Raw genomic sequence first — 19,389 nt, 5'->3', positions numbered from 1 at the left:
GAGCTGTGAAAAAGAAGATGGCTCCATAGCTCAAATCAGATCATCTGATTATTGTTTTATTATTGCTTCTTTAAATTTTTTTTTAATTTTCCATTTTTTTCCCCATTTATTTTTATTTGTTGGAGGCTTCTTTGCTTCTTTAAAATTTTTAATATACAGGCTTCTGAAGAAAATTTGCTTGGGGAAAAAAAAAGGTTCCAGTGGTTGAAAATTTGCAAGTGAATTATGTAAGTCTTATTTTATCACTGTGGAAACCAATGCCTGAAGGTGTGAAGAACCTGCTCAAAGGGACAGGGCAGGTTTAGCATTAGAGACAAAGCCAAGGCTGGACCTGCAAATATATTTGCTTCCAGTCTAGGCTTGTTTGCCTCTTGAAAATGCTGGCGTGTGACAGAGACTGGGAACACATCCACACTTTGTCTTTACATCATCCTTCCTCCTCGCCAAGTTCTGAAGATAATCTCCAGTTAACTCCACACCCTTTTCCTGTCAGAACAGACATTAATAATCAACTCTGTCCACAGTATTTCTTTTGGCCTTGGTGCAGGGAGTTGGAGAGATGTTGGTGAGATTGTCATACTGAAATCTGAAACATAGGCTCTACAATGGTGGGTATTAATAGCCAAGCAACATTATAAACCCATTTTCATGGTCTTTTAGGCTGTTCTACAACCCAACCACTTAACCTGTGGGTGCATTTTCTAGTTGCAGCCTACAAAAAGTCATCCACCTCTTGAATATTTTCATTAGCCACATTTAACAATAAAGAAAAAGCCAGGGTCACCACAAAACCTAAAGTTCAGTTTTTTATAACATTTATCATTTGCTTTTAGCTACCTAGCTTATTTACATGTCTTTATTTATCCTCTGTCTCTGTCCCCCAGCAAGTAAGCTCCACAAGGGCAGAGATCTTAGTTTACTGTGTTCACTATTGTATTCTAAGCACCTGTAACATTGCTTGTGTGTGTGCGTGCATGTTAAGTCATTTCAGTCATGTCTGACTCTTTGTGACCATATGGACTGTAGCCTGCCAGGCTCCTTTGTCCATGGGATTCTCCAGGTAAGAATACTGGAGTGGGTTGAGCGCTCAAAAAACACTTGCAGAGTGAGAAACCTGAGCAGCCAGGAAACAGTGAACATGAGACTGAGCAAATGTATCCTTGCTTCTTAGAAATTCCACCCAAGGACAGAAGGAAGGAAAAGTTCTGCATTCAAATCAATCAAAACCCTTTGTTTATTAATAACTTTTATAGATTGATTAAGAAAGTTAAAAATGAATATTACTGTGAGTTACTTAATTTTTCACATCTATTTCATTAACCCTTCCTCCTGGATGATGAAAAGAAGACTGGCAGACAGAGTTGCTGTGCCTTAAATACCAGTTTGCCCTTTCCCCAAAGCAGACAAAACGTGGTAGAACACTGCACCACCTCTCTCTTCATCTGTTCCATTCTGAACTCCACTGGTAATTTATGCTAAGGGTCAAAGGATTTCTAAGAACCCATCTCATGCACTAAAATGTTATGTGCAAATACACAGTGCAAATACACAGACAAGCTGATTGAATATTTACCCAGGTAGCCAAAAACTGTCAAGGGCCTTATTATTTCTACTCCAGGTGTGTTGATGGGAACAAGAATCATGCTGTGTTGTTTGTGTCTGGTCAAAAGAAAAGTAGATGTTAGGAAGTTTGCAAAGTGGAAAAATAAAACAGATGTTAGGTGGAGACTCAACTGTCATCTTTTCATTGTTGCTATCATGTAATCATGTAAGTAACATGTCTGGAATAGGAACTGTGTAAAAATCATTACATTAAGTACATTTAGATGCAGGCTGTAATCTGGAAAAACAATGATTTGGAAATATGTGAAAGTTATTTAACTGAGGCTTCTCCTTGCTCAGAATGGTAACTGGGAACTGACATTTAATATATTAAACATTTCAAGATTATTGCCTTGGATCTAAATATCTAATCACTTAATTACTTACAGACAGTTTTGAAAAATTTTATATATCTTATAATTGGATCCAAACAGCTTTGAGAATTCAACAACACTTTTTATTTTATTTTTTTTTTTTTAACAACACTTTTTAAAACAGGAAATTTCAGTGAAGAATGTATACCAACACTTCCTAAAATGTTTTCTAAATATTTCTTTAGCAAAATAATTGTGAAACAACAGATATATGACATTTAATATCATAGTATACTTTCTATTATTATAATTTATGAGCCTACATAGTGAATTTTAAGTAAATTAAGTGAGTACAAAAAAAGACTGACTCTTATTCCTCGTAGATTTCTCAATCACTATTGTTTTATTACCTGAGTTCAGACTTATTGTTAATTCTTCCCATAACAATTGCAATTTTGCACTTTGGATTCCCAGCTCCTAAAACCAGAGAGACAATGAAAAGAATACATCATAAAAAGAAATTTTTAGTCTGATATTTCACACTAGAAGTTCTAATCTTTGTAAGTTTACCTCTGGCAAAACAAACACACACACAGGAAGAAAGCCCTTGATCATTAAAAAAAGAAATGCTTATGTACAAAACTGTATATCACTCAAGAAAATTGACTAACTAAGGCCAAGAATGGACTTCTTCAATGAGAACTGCTGCATGAAAATAACCAGAAGTCAAAGAAGCCATGAAAGAACTGCAGCCCTTAAGACAAAATGATGGCTCTCCCATTCATACCATTTCAAACATCAGCATGCTAGAAAGATTATGAACTTCTTCTAGCAAAATATGCTAGCTGAGATCTCATATTCTCTGACCTATGGACAAGAGTACCAAAACTCACGATATTTACTCCTCAACCAGTGACTGAGAAAGACTTAATTTCCCTAGTCATGGAGTAGGATGAGGGTGAGTCTGTTTCAATTAAACAAACTGAAAAGCATTAATCCATCTACAAACAATTGGAAATTTGAATACTTACTGGATATGTAACAATATTAAGTAATTTTAGGTGTGCTAATGACATTGTGGTTACATTTTAAAAAGAGCTCTTATTGAGATGCACACTGAAATATTCGTGAGAGACATAATGTGATATCTGGGACTTATTTCAAAATAATATGGGGAGAGGACGAAATGGGAATAGGGATGAAGCAAGGTTGATGCCCTGAAAGTGAATCATGTTTTCCTGTTTCTTCATTTAATGAATAATTTTCCATTGTGTTCTGGACATAATGAATTCCTTTGTTTTGAAGACTCTGGATTCTGTTCTCTCTCTCTGAAGACCATTAATGTTATTGTTTTAAGAGGCAATTAACTTAGGTAGAGTCAAACTGCAGAGTCTGTCTCAGTTAAGGTGAATGAGAGGCCACATTTCACTTTAGCTCTTATTTAGCTGCAAGGTGCTTTGAGCCTGCCTTGTGAATCACTTTGATTCATGAGTAAGACAGAGGCTTGGACAAAGCTTACACAGGAAACAGCTCTCTTTCTCCAGTTTTTTCCTTTCCTGGAGTCTCACCCTATTCTATCATTTTTCTGGGAGCAATGGCTGCCTTACTATTCTCTAGTTCCTTAGGACACAAAGACCTACGTTATCTAGAGAAGCTTCAGCATTCTCACACCATTGAGTCCTTAGGCCAAATTCTTAAAATGAGACCTCAGGCCCATCTCATCCTCTAAAGCCTGACTCTGCTACAAAATCAGCCTGTCTTTGGTCACTCTACAGACTCTTCAGGTAGTTTTTTGGGGTAGTTTTATAGTTGTTATCTGTGAGAAGGTCAATCTTAGGTGTTAATCCACCACACCAGAAAAGGAACTCCCCTAGGGTTTTTAAAACTTTGCCAAAACCAGGTTTTCACTTATCTCATGTGATGGTTTCTTAACTCAGGTACCTATCATTAATGTCAGTTGAAGTTTTAGAAATGCAATGATCACCCCAAAATTTGATCACCTAAGAAGCAGAATCAGGAATCTTAGAAGCTTAAAAAATTTTAAATCAATAAAATCAAGAGCTTACCATTCTATTCCCCTCAATTATCCTATATTGTGAATTATACATGTAAAGTAAAATACGGTTAAGGTTAAAACACAATTGTCTTAAAACCAAAGCTCTAATTTGGGTTTCTTTAAATTTAATGGAAACTATTTTTTTTTTCAATCAGTTCTGAAAAGACTCTTTATAAGAAGGATGTATCAGCTGCTACATCTTCCAGATTTTAGTGAAAAAAGATTTCCCCACTCACATATCTCAAAATTAAGTTTTAAAAATCTCAGATGTTATACTCTTGATGTTGAGTCCACTTGACTATCCTCATTTATTGAACCATGTTTCACTTTCCAAATTGTGTTTAGTTATTTTTACAAAAGCGTGTCCTTCTGATTTTTACAGGTGCTAATACAAAGAAAATGAATTCCACGATTCTGAGGATCAACCCAAAAAACATTAGGATGATTTAAAGAATAGATGATAAAACTTAAATTTCAATGTGGATATTAATGGAAATTCCTTATCTGAAAATGCTGAGCAGAGGGAATTTTTTTTACTCTTGATTGACTCTGGTTCTGCAATGATATGCAATCATGCTTTGATTTTTAGCTAGAAATTATAGAGAAAAGAATCCTTTCCAGAAAGGCTTATTTTTAATTTTTCAACTGAATATTTTTCCACTTGCAATTTTTTAGGTTTTACTTGTAGGAAGACTTGAGGCTCTAAGAATGAAGAGTCAGGCCACTTGCCCCATATAACACATTGTCTCCTTGGTGGGTGTACATCTAAAAATCAGATTAGGACATAATGGTGTGACTTGGGGTTTATTTCATTAGAGATCTTTTCTTTGTCCACTTTATCCTGGTAATCAAGGATTACCAGGATTTATCCAGGATTCATGTGTCTTAATCCTTCAAAAGTAAAATCTTCTCTATAATTCCCTTAAACCCTAACTGAAAGCATGCCTTTTCTAATTCCATAATTTTTCTCTACTATTTCCCAATAGCATTTCTCGTCCTGCTCTTTTTATCATGAAAAATTGTTGCCACAACTTTATTTAAGTACCCAACAGATTTCAGATATAATGTAAATTTTGATGAAACTCAAGAAACTAGGAAAATAATTCTTCAATTCTGCTTTGCCCAATCTAATATGGAAAACAATTCAGATTCTAAAAAAGTGAAACTTCTAAATTGGCTCTCCTTTTTGGGGTCATTAAATAGAGGAAGTAAGGATGAATACATAAGCTATAAATTTTGAACTATTTTGATTTAACCTTGATGTTTCAGAAAATGGGAAAACCCTCTCACAAATATATCATCTCATCTTAGCTACAAGCATAATTTGGCAGGTGCAGCTGCTGAAATGTCCTTCTTCTAAAGAGTTTTTGTTCTCATGTTATTTTACTTAATGGACAGGATACCAAATGTCACAAATTAAATATATTAAAGGAAATCTGAATAGATCAGAAAGCATTTAAATATTTATCTGCTATGTCACAGGCCTTCGTGAGTGAAAACAAATGGCACAGATAAAATAATTTTGTTTTTAATCCAGACTGTGTGGTATTTCAAGACTGTTGAAGTGCCAGGATTAAGTCAGGCTGAAAGGGACATTTTGCTGATATTTGCTGATGAGTTTTAATTTTACATGTTCTTACAACCACATGACTATCAAATAAAATCATTCTATAACACAAGGAAATATGACAGGTGGAGAAAAACATAACTGTTGAGTATGGATATGGCCTGCAACCATAAGGAAAGTGATATAAACAATAATATAATATGAAGTACAATTAGTCATTTACAAAGCATCAAGGTTATTTCTACCAATATTGAACTTCTGATGTGAAATATATAAACTTCATTTGGTCTTAGCATTAATACTAATGAAGAGTGAAAGAGTGAGTCACTCAGTCATATTTGACTCTTTGTGCACCCGTGGATTATAGCCCACAAGGCTCCTCTGTCCATGGAATTCTCCAGGGAGGAATACTGGAGTGGGTAGCCATTCCCTTCTTCAGGGAATGGAATTGCAGGGAATGGAATTCTTCAGGGAATTGCAGGCAGATTTTAAAAACAATTATGTGTTAACTAACATTTTACAATGAAATTTCCACTTGTTAAAAAAAAAATGTTTATCATACAGTTAAGGAAAAAAAAGAAAATCTCATGTGTTCCCTTGGATTATATGTGCTATTGTTAATAGGAGAAACAACCTTTGAAATTCACTTATTCTTCCTCTAGGAAGGTTTACATCTAAAAAGTATTCTATAAATGTTACATGCTGTCACTACTACAAAATATAGTTGAATCAAAATCAGGTCCAAATAGATCAGAATTGAAATTTTAAAAAAGATTAAATAATCAAGACATTAAAAAAAAAAAAACTAGAAGAAAAAACAATTTAGTATCTATGAAATTTCTGAATGGAAAAGAAATTTTAAACCTCAAAAATAATAAACGTGGGAATTCCCGTGTGCTTCAGTGGCTAGGAATCCATGCTCTCACTGCCAACAGCCCAGGTTCAATCCTTGTGTGTGGCCAAAAAGAAAAAATAAATTAAAAGAGAAAGACTGATTGGCTGATCTGTATTAAACTATCGTACAGTAAGAAACAGGCTTCCCTGGTGGCTCACCAGTAAAGAATCTTCCTGCCAATGCAGAAGACACAAGTTCGATCCCTGGGTCAGGAAGATCACCTGGAGGAGGAAATGGCAACCCACTCCATGGACAGAAGAGTCTGGTGGACTACAGTTCATGGGGCCACAAATAGTCAGACATGATTTAGCAACTAAACAATAACAACAAAGAAACAAAACTAGAGCAAACAAACAAAAAACCCAACAATTTAGGAAAAATATCTCACATACAGCTGGCAAGGGAAGGGGAATGGTACTGAACTGGTACTGAATTACAAGTTTTTTAAGACAGCAAAATGGTAGTGGAACAAGACATTCAACTGGCAATGTTCTAGGGAAATATATATTTTCATACATTATTGGTGAGAGTACAAAGTAATACCATCCCTATGAAGTACAATTTGACAACATCCACCAAAATTACAGATTCACTTAGTCTTTAATCCACCTATTCAGCTTTTGAGATTTATCCTACAGATACAGCTGCTCCTGAAATTCCTAGGTGTTGCTAGTGGTAAAAAAACACGCCTGCCAATGCAGGAGATATAAGAGATGGAGGTTCGATTCCTGGGTCGGGAAGATCCCATGGAGAAGAGCATGGCAGCCCACTCCAGTATTCTTGCCTGGAGAGTTGCATGAACAGAGGAGCCTGGTGGGCTACAGTTCATAGGGTCACAAAGAGTCAGACATGACTGCAGTGACTTAGAATGCATGAATGAACTGAGAGAGGAAAGAATTGGGCATAAATCAATATCATCAACAGAAGACAATTATATGGATGTGTCCATATAACGGAACCCTTAAAAGAATAAGAAAACATTCTAAGCAATTATCTGAAAGAACTCTAAGATTATTCTACAGAATGCTATCTTTAGTGTAACAAGAAAAGTGATAGCTAGACATGGTTAGTCCCATTCTTCAAAATCCCTCAGTAAGATAAGATTAAGTACAATTTCCTACTACATCTACAAAGATGCTCTCTATAACATTATTTGTAATAGCAAAACACTAGAAAAATCTTATAACAGTTGAATAGTAAGGCAAATTATGATAATCTACACAACAAAATATTATTTATCTACTAAAAATGTCATTTATAGGGAGTTTGGAGTAACATGAAAGTGCTTAAGAAAAATGCTAAGTAAAAAGCTCATATACAGGACTTCTCTGGTGATCCAGTGGTTAAGACTCCACACTTCCAGTGTAGCAGTCATGAGTTTGATCCATGGTGAGGGAACCAAGATCCCACAAGCCATACAGTATGGTCAATGCCCCCCCCACTAAAAAAAACAAAACAAAAAAAAGCCAACCTCCCCCAAATCATATAAAACATTAATTCAATACGTAGTATGGATATTAAAGAGTTGGATGTGACCGAGCATGCAAACACACACCCACCTGCCTGTGGTAACCACATATCTGATCTCTTTTTTTTGGTGGTTGCTTGTTTTCAGAGTAAAATTGACCTATGACTTATATTAGTTCCCATTATATGACACAGTGATTGAATATTTCTATACATTTTAAAGTGACCACTATGATAAATCTAGTTATGATATGTCACCATATAAAAATTACTTAGTTATTGACTATACACCTCACACTGTACATTTCATCCCCATGATTCATTTATTTTGCAACTGGAAGTTTGTAATTCCTTTTTAAGAGTTTGTAATCTCTTAATCTCCCTCACCTATTTCTTTTCCCCATCTTCCTCCTCCCATCTGGCAAACATCTGTTTTTTGTTTGTATCTATAACTGCTTCTGTTTTGTTTGATGTTTGTTCATTTGTTTTGTGACGGTATTTTAAATAGCATAGTCAGAGGTTGCCTCAGTGAGGAGGTGGTGATTGGACAAACACTTGAAAGACATGAGGGAGTGAACCTTGTGTATATTAAAAGAAAGCACATTCCAGGCAGATAGAAAAGCCAGTACAAAAGCCCTAAGAAGGAACGTGCCTGGTACATTTCAAAACAGCATGGAGGTTGGTGCGGCAGAGTAAGTAAGCAAAGAGGTGAGTAAAAGGAAGTAAGTCAGAGAAGTACTGAGGGATGGAGGCAGACCTTGTGGGAACTTGCAGATGATTCTAAGAGTTTAGTGGAAGGTCGCTTGTTTGCTTCCTCCTGGCCACAAAATACATAAGAAAAAAAAAGTATAAAAGGTAAGAGAAAGCGAAAGATCAGAGTCTAGAGAGGGTGTGCATGTATGCTCAGTTGCTCCGACTCTGTGACTCCCTCGACTCCTGCCAGGCTCCTCTGCTCATGGGATTTCCCAGACAAGAATTTTGGAGTGGGTTGCCATTTCCTACCCCAGGGGATCTTCCCTGCTCAGGGATTGAACCTGCATTTCCTGCATCTCCTTCATTGGGAGGTCGATTCTTTACCACTGAGCCACCCAGGGAGCCCCTAGAGAGGGCAGGGATAATATTAAGAGCAGTAACCTTCATAAGAGATCAGAGTAATGATCAGCTATGGTAAGGAGAAGAGATGCCTCCTTTGGAAGAATTGTGCTAGAGCCTCCTAAGAAAGGCTGAAAATACTCATCTCTTAGCAAATTTGCCCTCAGTGAATTCACACTGGTAGCTGAAACTGGCCACGGTGGGAGTATTTACACCATGAAGAATGGCAAACACTGCAAATCTAGGTACTTTTTTTTCTTGGTGAGGTGGTTTAGCGGCAATGCAAGTAACTCTTCCTCAAAGACTGGTAGATAACAAGGAGGAGAACCTGGCTGTACCCTCAGACACACACTGTCAGAAGGTGAAGACCTCAGTGACCTAGAGCCTCTTTTCTGCGAACCAAGAGGAATGTTAGATCAACTGCTTAGAGTAAAAAAGGCATGGGTCTGAAATAACTTCTGAAGGTAGAGACTAAGCCTAGTCTCCTCTGAGAAAGTAAATAAGGGAACTATTATGCAAATGTGAGGAGAGTTCAGGTCAAACAGCCTACCAGTGTTAAATCTGCATACATTTCTTTCTCTAACTTTCATTTGTTTGGAAGTGGGGGGAGGGGGAGACAGTTGAGATAGGCTTCCCAGGCAGAAGGATGTGAAAAGTTTGTGGCTGGTCACTGAAGATTACAAGAAGGCACAAGAATTTAAAGTCATGGGGAAAGGCATACTCTGGGGTCAAGGATAGAGGAGGAGTTCAGTGAAGCCAAGGAGAGTCTCACAGTGTTAAGTGTTAATAAAATATAAAATGATCTGGTATAAAAATTTAAATTCTACTGTAAATGCTTAATGATTACTCAGACTTTATTTCTGATAATTTAGTCTTCAAAAAGATAATTTTCTGAGTTAACAATCATTTTTGTTTTCTTTCTTAGATAAAATAATTTTAGACAGTATTTGTCTAGATATTACCTACAAGTACTTATTAGCTTCCTTGAGGTGCTCTGGTGAATTCTCTTGGTTTGGCAGTCAGTACCTCAGCTGCAGGCACGTTCCCATTCTCTTCAGTTAAGTGGAAACTTGGAAAAGTCTGTAGCTTTTGAAACAAGATTGAATTCCTTTTTTAAGTTTATAACCAAGGATACTTAAGAACTTGGATCTGACTTCACAGGATGGTTACACATAAATAAAAGATCAAGTGCTCACAAGATTACGTCTCCGGAAAGCACTCTTGGATGTAAGACAAAGGCGGGGTGTAAAAACGAAAACAAAAGTAGTCTGAGTTAGAGAGTGTCATTTGATTTTACTCTCTGCATTCAAGACTGCTCCTGTCTGCCTACTGAAACAGGTTGGTTTTTTTCTTTCTTTTTCATTCAGAGTTGGATATGACTTTTTTTAAAGTCCAAAGATTTTGTATATTTACCTATGCAGAGGGAATCGAGGCATAAAAGTTTACATGTGCAAAAAATAGCTATTTGAAAAGTTATACACTTCAACCTTAAAAATATGAATATAGCAAGAAGAAAATATTATTTTAATACCATTAGTTGCCTATAAAGCTTTGTTAATAACAGGGTTTGCTATACGATTTTTTTCTTGCTTCGTTTTATAAACACCATTTTTTAAAATTCTTGTAATAATTATAAAGGCATTTAAATGTGTTTCTATTTATCTGCCAGAAGGATCACTTCTGCAAGTAATTTCCAGTCCTATATTTATTTACTCATATTTTTAGTATGATTAATTCTTTTAAAATATCTTTCCTTAATATCTTATACTGTTTGGCCATATTATACCTTATCACCAGGTTCAAGATTTCTGTGATAAAAGAGAAGGAAAGAACAAAGTTCATATTGTGTTAATAATTAACATATAAGAAAATGAACACTAGAGTGGTCTTCTAAATTGGAACTTTTCAAATAACTATAAGGATAAAACAGTCATTTTAAATTGTGAGCATCTGGTTTTTATATAATGAAAGCAGTTCTATGTGGTATTTTTCCTCTATGTGGCCTTCTTCATTTTGCTTTACTCATTTACAAAAGGTTAGCAAGTATAAGAATACTCTTTTGAAAATGTAGCATAAGCTGGTGTACTGTTTTGAAAATAATATCTTTATTAATGATTCTATAAGAACATTTGCGATTCTTCCAAGGACAAAAAATAACCCAAGGAAGACAGAAGGGCTAAGGAAAAAGCATAACAAAGCTTAGCACTATAATAAAAATGCTAAAAGTTATTATTATATATATTTTAAAATGTGAATTTTGTGCAAGCTTATCTTAATACTACAGGGTATTAATTGACAACATAGTAGAATGATGAGACATGAGATTCCTGGAATATCATCTTTCCATTCCTAGAGTAACAGCTTTATACCTATTAGTAAACATTATAGTTTGATAAATATTTGCTGGCCACCTAGAGTGTACCAGGCACTCTCTTCAGTTATTAATTACAAACAGAAATCCAATAGGTCACAGTCTTAGGGAACTCAGACCATAGAGGGAAAAGGTAGTCTGGGAAACTCCACAGGACCAGGTCAGTTCTCTGATATGTAGATACAATTGATACGTAGATACAGTTATTGGATTGGGAAAGTCTTCTAGAAAGGTGAAGTCTGAGTTAACTGAATAGGAAATGGCCTTTCAAGGGACGGGAAGGAAACAGTATATCAGATAAAAGAACAGAATGAGTAATGATGTAGATGCATACTACGGCATGGTGTGTGCCAAAAAACCACTGGCAAGTCAGTACTGTCATCATCTACAGTGTGAGGTGTACAGTTCAGGCTGTACAGGAACCGTGGGAAGGACTACATCATGGAGCCTTGGGTATCAGGGTAACAAGCTTAGATTGTATCTTTCAGAGAGATGTGTCTTTTAGGTGGGGAGTTAGCAGGAGAGTGACAAGACTGACATCTTAGAGACAGAGCACTCTGATGGCAGTAAGAGAAATAAATGTTGGAACAAGGAAGTGGTAAGAAGGAATGAGAACAGTAGGATACCAGTTGGGAAGACATTGTAATAGGCCAGGTGATAATGTGGTTGAATTATGTGAAAAGGAAGAGACAGATATGAGACCTATTTGGAAGGTAAAATCAGAATTTAGGGGCAGACTGAAAATCTGGGATGAAGGGATGAAGATAAGAGAGGAATCAAGGATGGTGCAGGCTTAAGGCTTAGGTGACTAGTGGAACAAGAGTTCTACCAAACAGTAGTTTACAATCAGCATGCAGTGGCAAGTTTTGGAGGGAAGCTAACTAGAGGAGACTTTGTTTTATAAAAGCCAACAACTAAAATTAAGTACAATTCTGAGATAATTTATTTAACTTAATTTAAAATAAATTCATGAATAAATATAAGTAAAACATTTATTTTAAATTATTTTAATTTAAATTTTTAATTTATTGTTGACATACTGCATAAGAATCACAAAGTTGTGTATGTAAAAGTTATAGGGCTTAATGATTAAGAACATTTCCCAGGGTATTATTTTTTATCTTCCTTCTGTAAATCCCAGTTCCTGTACAGACTTGTAAAAACAAGCAATGAAAAACTATTCTTGAGGGTATACTCCAATGTGACTTCCATTAAAGAGTTTCAAAGAGTGGCAGACTCAGGGTCACATATGTTACAGCAACAAACTATTCTCTAATAAAAGTATAAAACATATGCTAGAGCAAAAGTGTTTCCACTTAAGCAATATTAAAATAAATACACTGTATTCTTTTTACCATTTAGATTGGAACCATGGCTTTGGAATACAACCAGTCAACAGATTACTATTATGAGGAAAATGAAATGAATGACACTCATGACTATAGTCAGTATGAAGTGATCTGTATAAAAGAAGAGGTCAGAAAATTTGCAAAAGTTTTCCTACCTGCCTTCTTCACAATAGCTTTCATCATTGGACTTGCAGGCAATTCCACTGTAGTGGCAATTTATGCCTATTACAAAAAGCGGAGAACCAGAACAGACGTGTACATCTTGAATTTGGCAGTGGCAGATTTACTCCTTCTATTCACTTTGCCTTTTTGGGCAGTTAATGCAGTTCATGGGTGGGTTTTAGGGAAAATCATGTGCAAAGTCACTTCAGCCTTGTACACAGTCAATTTTGTCTCTGGAATGCAGTTTCTGGCTTGTATCAGCACAGACAGATACTGGGCAGTAACTAAAGCTCCCAGTCAATCGAGAGTGGGAAAACCATGCTGGATCATCTGTTTCTGTGTCTGGGTGGCTGCCATCTTGCTGAGTATCCCTCAGTTGGTTTTTTATACAGTAAATCATAAAGCTAGGTGCATTCCCATCTTTCCATACCACCTAGGAACATCAATGAAAGCAGCAATTCAAATACTGGAAATCTGCATTGGGTTTGTAATACCCTTTCTTATCATGGCAGTGTGCTACTTCATCACGGCAAAGACACTCATCAAGATGCCTAATATTAAAAAATCTCGGCCCCTCAAAGTTCTGCTCACAGTGGTCATAGTTTTCATCGTCACTCAATTACCTTATAACATTGTCAAGTTCTGCCAAGCCATAGACATCATCTACTCCCTCATCACTGACTGTGACATGAGCAAACGCATGGATGTTGCCATCCAAATCACAGAGAGTATTGCACTCTTTCACAGCTGCCTCAACCCAGTCCTGTATGTTTTCATGGGAACCTCTTTTAAAAACTACATCATGAAAGTTGCCAAGAAATACGGATCCTGGAGAAGACAAAGACAAAATGTGGAGGAGATTCCTTTCGAATCTGAAGAAATTACAGAGCCAACCAGTACTTTCAGCATTTAAATATAAGACCCATCTGTCTCTTGCTTCAATACACATGAATGATGCTTCCCGCTGAGATCAAACATCTGCATTTTTCTGAAATTCAAATTTCAAACACTGTGGTGGCAACTTGTAGCAAAGAAGAGGTTGGGGTAGGAAAGGGGAGTGGGGTAGAAGCCAAGAAAAAGAGGAAACAAATAATAAATTCATAAAACATAGAAATTAAAACTAACAATATAAGAAAATAGTATTAACAGTCATACATAAGAAAAACACTACAAGTTAGGTCATCTAAAACAGATTGTTAAAGAGATTTAATTTAAGGGTCATTTACAGTTATTTTAAATTATCTAAATTTTAATATAACAATTTTCCTGCATAATTTTAATACTTGAATAATCATGCAGCAACATTTAATGTCTTTTTCTTTTTCCTGTTCCTAATTTGTAAGTGATTTCATAAAACTCCAGAAAGAATAAAAACTAGCAATGAGGAAAAAAAAAAGCTTTTCTGGCTATTTTAATGTATTACTAGTAAGTTTCTTAACATATAATTTATTTTTATGTCAACTTTCTTTAGTAATAAGCTGGTTATCCTATTAGACTTATCATGTATACTCTAGAAGCAATCTTCAGACAATCACAGGTTTTAATTTTTATAATTGCCTAAAGGAATTATCCACTTATGTGATTCTATTACCAAGGGTTGACTAAATATCTTCCTATATATAAAGACTCTTATTTTTCACTTAAACACTTGTATTTTTAAGCAATGAAAATATGTACCACAAATTACTTTTAATAACATGTACTGCTTATTTCTTTAAAAATTATGTATAAATTATTATAGTCCAGGTAATATACCCCTACTAAAATTTAATTTTGGTAGAAATGACAATGGCTAAACATGGTGTGCACTAATATGAATTTTTACCTCACAAACTGTAAAAAAAATAGATGTTTTCTGCTCTTAAAATAAACATTGCCTAATCAAGACATTATTTTAAGATTACTTTCCTTTTATCAACTATTTCTAAATTTGAAAATGCTTTCAAAGATACAATTTAAAGAACTGTGGTCATGAAATGAATAACTATGTATCTTATTATTCTAGCACAGCATCTGGCATGAAGGATCATTATGAATACTCACCACTGCTCCACCATTTCCTGCCATTAATTATATAGCTGTCTCCATCTCGCTGGATGCTACATTCAATATTTGTGGCATCACTTGAAGCTACATCAGGCTCTACAAATAAGCAAAGGCTGAATTTACAGGCAGGCAGATACCACTGGTTTATAAAAGACACTTAAAGAAATGGGAACTCTTTGATGACAGAGGCATCTTTGTCTTTTTCATCTTTATATCATTACACATAGTAGGTATTTAATAAATGTGCACTGAGAGAATGAATGAAATATTTAGAACAACTCAGATAGATCAGCTATCCAAATTGTGTTTTTGGCTTACTCAGTGACACATGACTTGGGTTACAACTCACTTAATCCTCTTTCTAATCATCAAACATATATTAAAAATATCATTGATTACTTCCCACAATGGAAATCTGTACTACATATTTGCAAGCCATATTTCCCCACCATCAGTTCAGTTCAGTTCAGTCACTCAGTCGTGTCCAACTCTTTGCAACCCCATGGACTGCAGCATGCCAAGCTCCCCTGTCCATCACCAATTTCCGGATCTTACTCAAACTCATGTCCATTGAGTCAGTGATGCCATCCAACCATCTCATCCTCTGTCATACCCTTCTCCTCCTGCCTTCAATCTTTCCCAACATCAGGGTTCGCATCAGATGGTCAAAGTATCAGTCCTTCCAATGAATATTCAGGACTGATTTCCTTTAGGATGGACTGGTTGGATCTCCTTGCAGTTCAAGGGACTCTCAAAGAGTCTTCTCCAACACCACAGTTCAAAAGCATCAATTCCTCGGCGCTCAGCTTCCTTTATAGTCCAACTCTCACATCCATACATGACTATTGGAAAAACCATAGCTCTGACTAGATGGACCTTCATTGGCAAAGTAACGTCTCTGCTTTTTAATATGCTGTCTAGGTTGGTCATAACTTTTCTTCCAATGAGCAGGTGTCTACTAATTTCATGGCTGCAGTCACCATCTGCAGTGATTTTGAAGCCCAAGAAAATAAAGTCTGTCACTGTTTCCATTACTTCCCCATCTATTTGCCATGAAATGATGGGACTGGATGCTATGATCTTAGTTTTCTGAAAGTTGAGTTTTAAGCCAACTTTTTCACTTTCCTTTTTCATTTTCATCGAAAGACTTTTAGTTCTTCTTCCCTTTCTGCCATAAAGGTGGTGTCATCTGCATATCTGAGGTTATTGATATTTCTCCTGGTAATCTTGATTCCAGCCTGTGCTTCATCCAGCCTGACATTTTTTTTATATACTCTGCATATAAGTTTAATAAGCAGGGTGACAATATACAGCCTTGACGTACTCCTTTCCTAATTTTGAACCAGTCTGTTGTTCCATGTCCAGTTCTAACTGTTGCTTCCTGACCTGCATACAGATTTCTCAGGAGGCAGATCAGGTGGTCGGGTATTCCCATCTCTTGAAGAATTTTCCATGGTTTGTTGTCATTGGGAATTTCACAGGTCATGTACTGTTGAAGCCTGACTTGGAGAATTTTGAGCATCACTTTGCTAGCGTGTGAGATGAGTACAATTGTGTGGTAGTTTGAGCTTTCTTTGGCATTGCCTTTCTTTGGAACTGGAATGAAAACTGACCTTTTCCAGTCCTGTGGCCACTGCTGAGTTTTCCAAATTTGCTGGCACATTGAGTGCAGCACTTTCACAGCATCACTTTTAGGATCTGAAATAGCTCAAATGGAATTCCATCCTCTCCACTAGCTTTGTTCGTAGTGATGCTTCCTAAGGCCCACTTGACTTTGCATTCCAGGATGTCTGGCTCTAGGTGAGAGATCACAGCATCATGATTATCTGGGTCGTGAAGATCTTTTTTGTATATTTCTTCTGTGTATTCTTGCCACTTCTTCTTAATAGCTTCTGCTTCTGTTAGATCCACACAGTTTCTGTCATTTATTGTGCTCATCTTTGCATGAAATGTTCCCTTGGTATCTCTAACTTTCTTGAAGAGATCTCTAGTCATTCCCGTTCTATTGTTTTCCCCTATTTCTTTGCAGTGATCACTGAGGAAGGCTTTCTTATCTTTCCTTGCTATTCTTTGGAACTCTGCATTCAAATGGGTATATCTTTCCTATTCTCCTTTGCCTTTTGCTTCTCTTCTTTTCACAGCTATTTGTAAGGCCTTCTTAGACAACCATTTTGCCTTTTTGTATTTCTTTTTCTCGGGGATGGTCCTGATCACCATAGGTTTAGTATATTAACCAACTTTTTTTTAAATTAATTTTTTGGGAGTATATTTGATTTACAATGTTGTGTTAGTTTCTGCTGTACAGAAAAGTGAATCATAATATCCACTCTTTCATAGATTTTTTTCCCATACAGGTCATTAGTTCCCTGTGCTGTACAGTAGGCTATATACAAGTTATCTATTATATACGTGTGTGTGTGTGTGTGTGTGTGTGGTGTGTATATGTCAGTCCCAATATCTCAATTTATCCCTTCCTGCCGCTTGCTCCCTTGGTAGCCATAGCTTGTTTTCTACATCTCTGACATTATTTCTGTAGTATCTTAAACAACTTCTAACTGTGCCTTTCAAATTCCATCAGTAATGCTGTCATCGATCTATTTTGCATTCTATAAAACTGGCTCAACATTTAATGTCTTCAGAAAGCTTTCCATAGGACACCTTTACAGGACTGCTTTACAGCACTGCATTTTAGAACTAAACAGGCTAGTTCTAAATCATAGTAATCTGCATTTGTTAATGTGCTGCTCTTTAGAATGTATCCTTCAAATAGTTTATGTGTTCCCTTTCTAAAACTAGAGACACTCTTTCTTTAGAAAAGGAGCTGTCTACTTGTTTTTTTTTTTTTTTAATTTATATTTATGGCTGTGCTGGGTCTTTGTTTCTGTGCACTGGCTTTCTCTGGTTGCGGAGAACGCGGGCTGCTCTCTAGCTGCAGTGCACGAGCGTCTCACTGCGGCGGCCTCTTCTGTTGGAGCGCACAGGATCTAGGTGCCTAGGCTTCAGTCGCTGGGGTGCACAAGTTCAGTTGCTCTGCAGCATGTGGAATCTTCCCAGATCAGGGATCACACCACGTCCCCTGCATTGGCAGGTAGATTCTTATCCACTGTACCACCAGGGAGGTCCCAGTTTTACTCTTATAAATGCATGCAGTGTTATAGAGAATAATAAATTCTGACAAATTTATGGCCAGATGGAACAGTTTAATTCTAACTCAATTATAAAGCAATGACTTTGCTCTTTGAGTAAGAGTTCTTGATAACTGTTTCCTATGTACAAATATACCAAGACCCACTTTTATTAACATGCTCCTACTTTCATCAGCCCACATGATTATCATTTATAATTTGAGCTATATGACCAACACGGGTAAAAGTTCTATTTTTTTCAATTTATGGCAGAGTGGAGTACTTTTTAAGTGTCAGTATAAAATTATCACAAAGATGAATATTTCATACACGAAGGTAAAAAAGATCTTAAATGTCCTTAGAAGGCAATTTTAAATGCAAGTCAAAAGATTATGAAACTAGGTTTACTCTGCTGCTAAAGCAGGATGCCAGAAAACATCTGGTATCCTCCCAAAGTGGAATGATTTTATTCTGCAAATTTTAAAATGCCAAAATATCAAAACTGGGCTCACAACAAACACATTCATATTTCTGATGACAGGAAAATTTGCCTAAACACAAAGCCACATTCCACATTTCTTTAGTTCCTCCATAATAACCTAGCAAGAGTGCGCAATGGGAAAACGTGACTGATTTGCTCTTACCTGTCATACAGAAGCAGGAGGCAATACTCCCTTGAAGAAGAGGCTCTAGCCACTCCTGCTTCTGTTTCTCACTTCCATATAGGTGGAGTACCTCCATGTTCCCCGTGTCTACATGTAATAAAGAAAAACATTTTTTTGCATTTTAAAATGTACTAACAGGAAATCCAAGCTTTATATAGATAAGAGACATGAATCTTTTTAGAGAAAATATTTACTAACAAAAATGTTTTGAAACAGATGAATGAGACCAGGTGTGTTCAGGGTGGCATGGCCATAGACTAAACATAATAGTAAATATAATTTACAATGAACGTATGCCATAAGTAGTTATAACTACATGGCATTTGGTGCCTATTATTCAGCTTGTTCTGTATCATAGACACTTGTCTATTTCATCCCAATGAAGCATGGTTCTAGTGTGTTTTGACTCAGTTAGGACTGAGGAAAATAATTTACTGGCTAACTTTTGCCTGCTATCTTGCAAATATACTGTGCTAGGAATGATACTGCAATGCTCCTGGAGAAAAATTAACATTACTCATATACTGAGGGGGTTTCCTCGTGGCTCAGTGGTAAAGAATATGCCTGCCAAGCAAGAGATGCAGGTGTGATCCTTCCTTCAGGAAGACCCCCTGAAGTAGGAAATGGCAACCCACTCCAATATTCTTGCCTGGAAAATCCCATGGACAGAGGAGCCTG

At 36.3% G+C, this 19,389-nt stretch overlaps 2 protein-coding genes and 1 long non-coding RNA gene across 3 annotated transcripts in view; 1 reads left to right on the top strand and 2 right to left on the bottom strand.

Moving 5' to 3' along the window:
• Positions 1–19,389, bottom strand: part of ACAD11 (acyl-CoA dehydrogenase family member 11) — a 95,168-nt gene that overhangs the window by 10,748 nt on the left and 65,031 nt on the right. The window contains exons 12-15 of the mRNA XM_020893075.2: positions 18,691–18,798; positions 14,919–15,017; positions 2,327–2,393; positions 1,574–1,659 (exon numbers count right to left, since the gene is read on the bottom strand). Coding sequence (XP_020748734.2) covers positions 1,574–1,659; positions 2,327–2,393; positions 14,919–15,017; positions 18,691–18,798 — 360 coding nt within the window. The remainder of the gene's footprint in view (positions 1–1,573; positions 1,660–2,326; positions 2,394–14,918; positions 15,018–18,690; positions 18,799–19,389) is intronic.
• On the bottom strand, positions 4,935–12,951 carry LOC139034809 (uncharacterized). Its single transcript, XR_011487367.1, has 2 exons — positions 12,869–12,951; positions 4,935–10,079 (listed from the first exon to the last, which is right to left on the bottom strand). It is a non-coding gene; the product is annotated as an uncharacterized lncRNA (long non-coding RNA).
• ACKR4 (atypical chemokine receptor 4) lies at positions 8,539–14,760 on the top strand. Its single transcript, XM_020893078.2, has 3 exons — positions 8,539–8,593; positions 10,155–10,331; positions 12,727–14,760. Exon 3 carries the CDS (start codon positions 12,736–12,738, stop codon positions 13,786–13,788), a length of 1,053 nt encoding a protein of 350 aa, XP_020748737.2. The 5' UTR covers positions 8,539–8,593; positions 10,155–10,331; positions 12,727–12,735; the 3' UTR covers positions 13,789–14,760.

The sequence above is a fragment of the Odocoileus virginianus genome, chromosome 4 (genome assembly GCF_023699985.2).
Source record: "Odocoileus virginianus isolate 20LAN1187 ecotype Illinois chromosome 4, Ovbor_1.2, whole genome shotgun sequence".
In the NCBI taxonomy this organism is placed as follows: Eukaryota; Metazoa; Chordata; class Mammalia; order Artiodactyla; family Cervidae; genus Odocoileus; species Odocoileus virginianus.
Note: the sequence above shows the minus strand (reverse complement) of the source record. Positions and strands in the feature narration are given on the sequence as shown.

Bases quoted from the DNA above. Each gene is read 5' to 3' on its own strand.
- ACKR4 (XM_020893078.2), top strand. From the start codon at position 12,736: ATGGCTTTGGAATACAACCAGTCAACAGATTACTATTATGAGGAAAAT.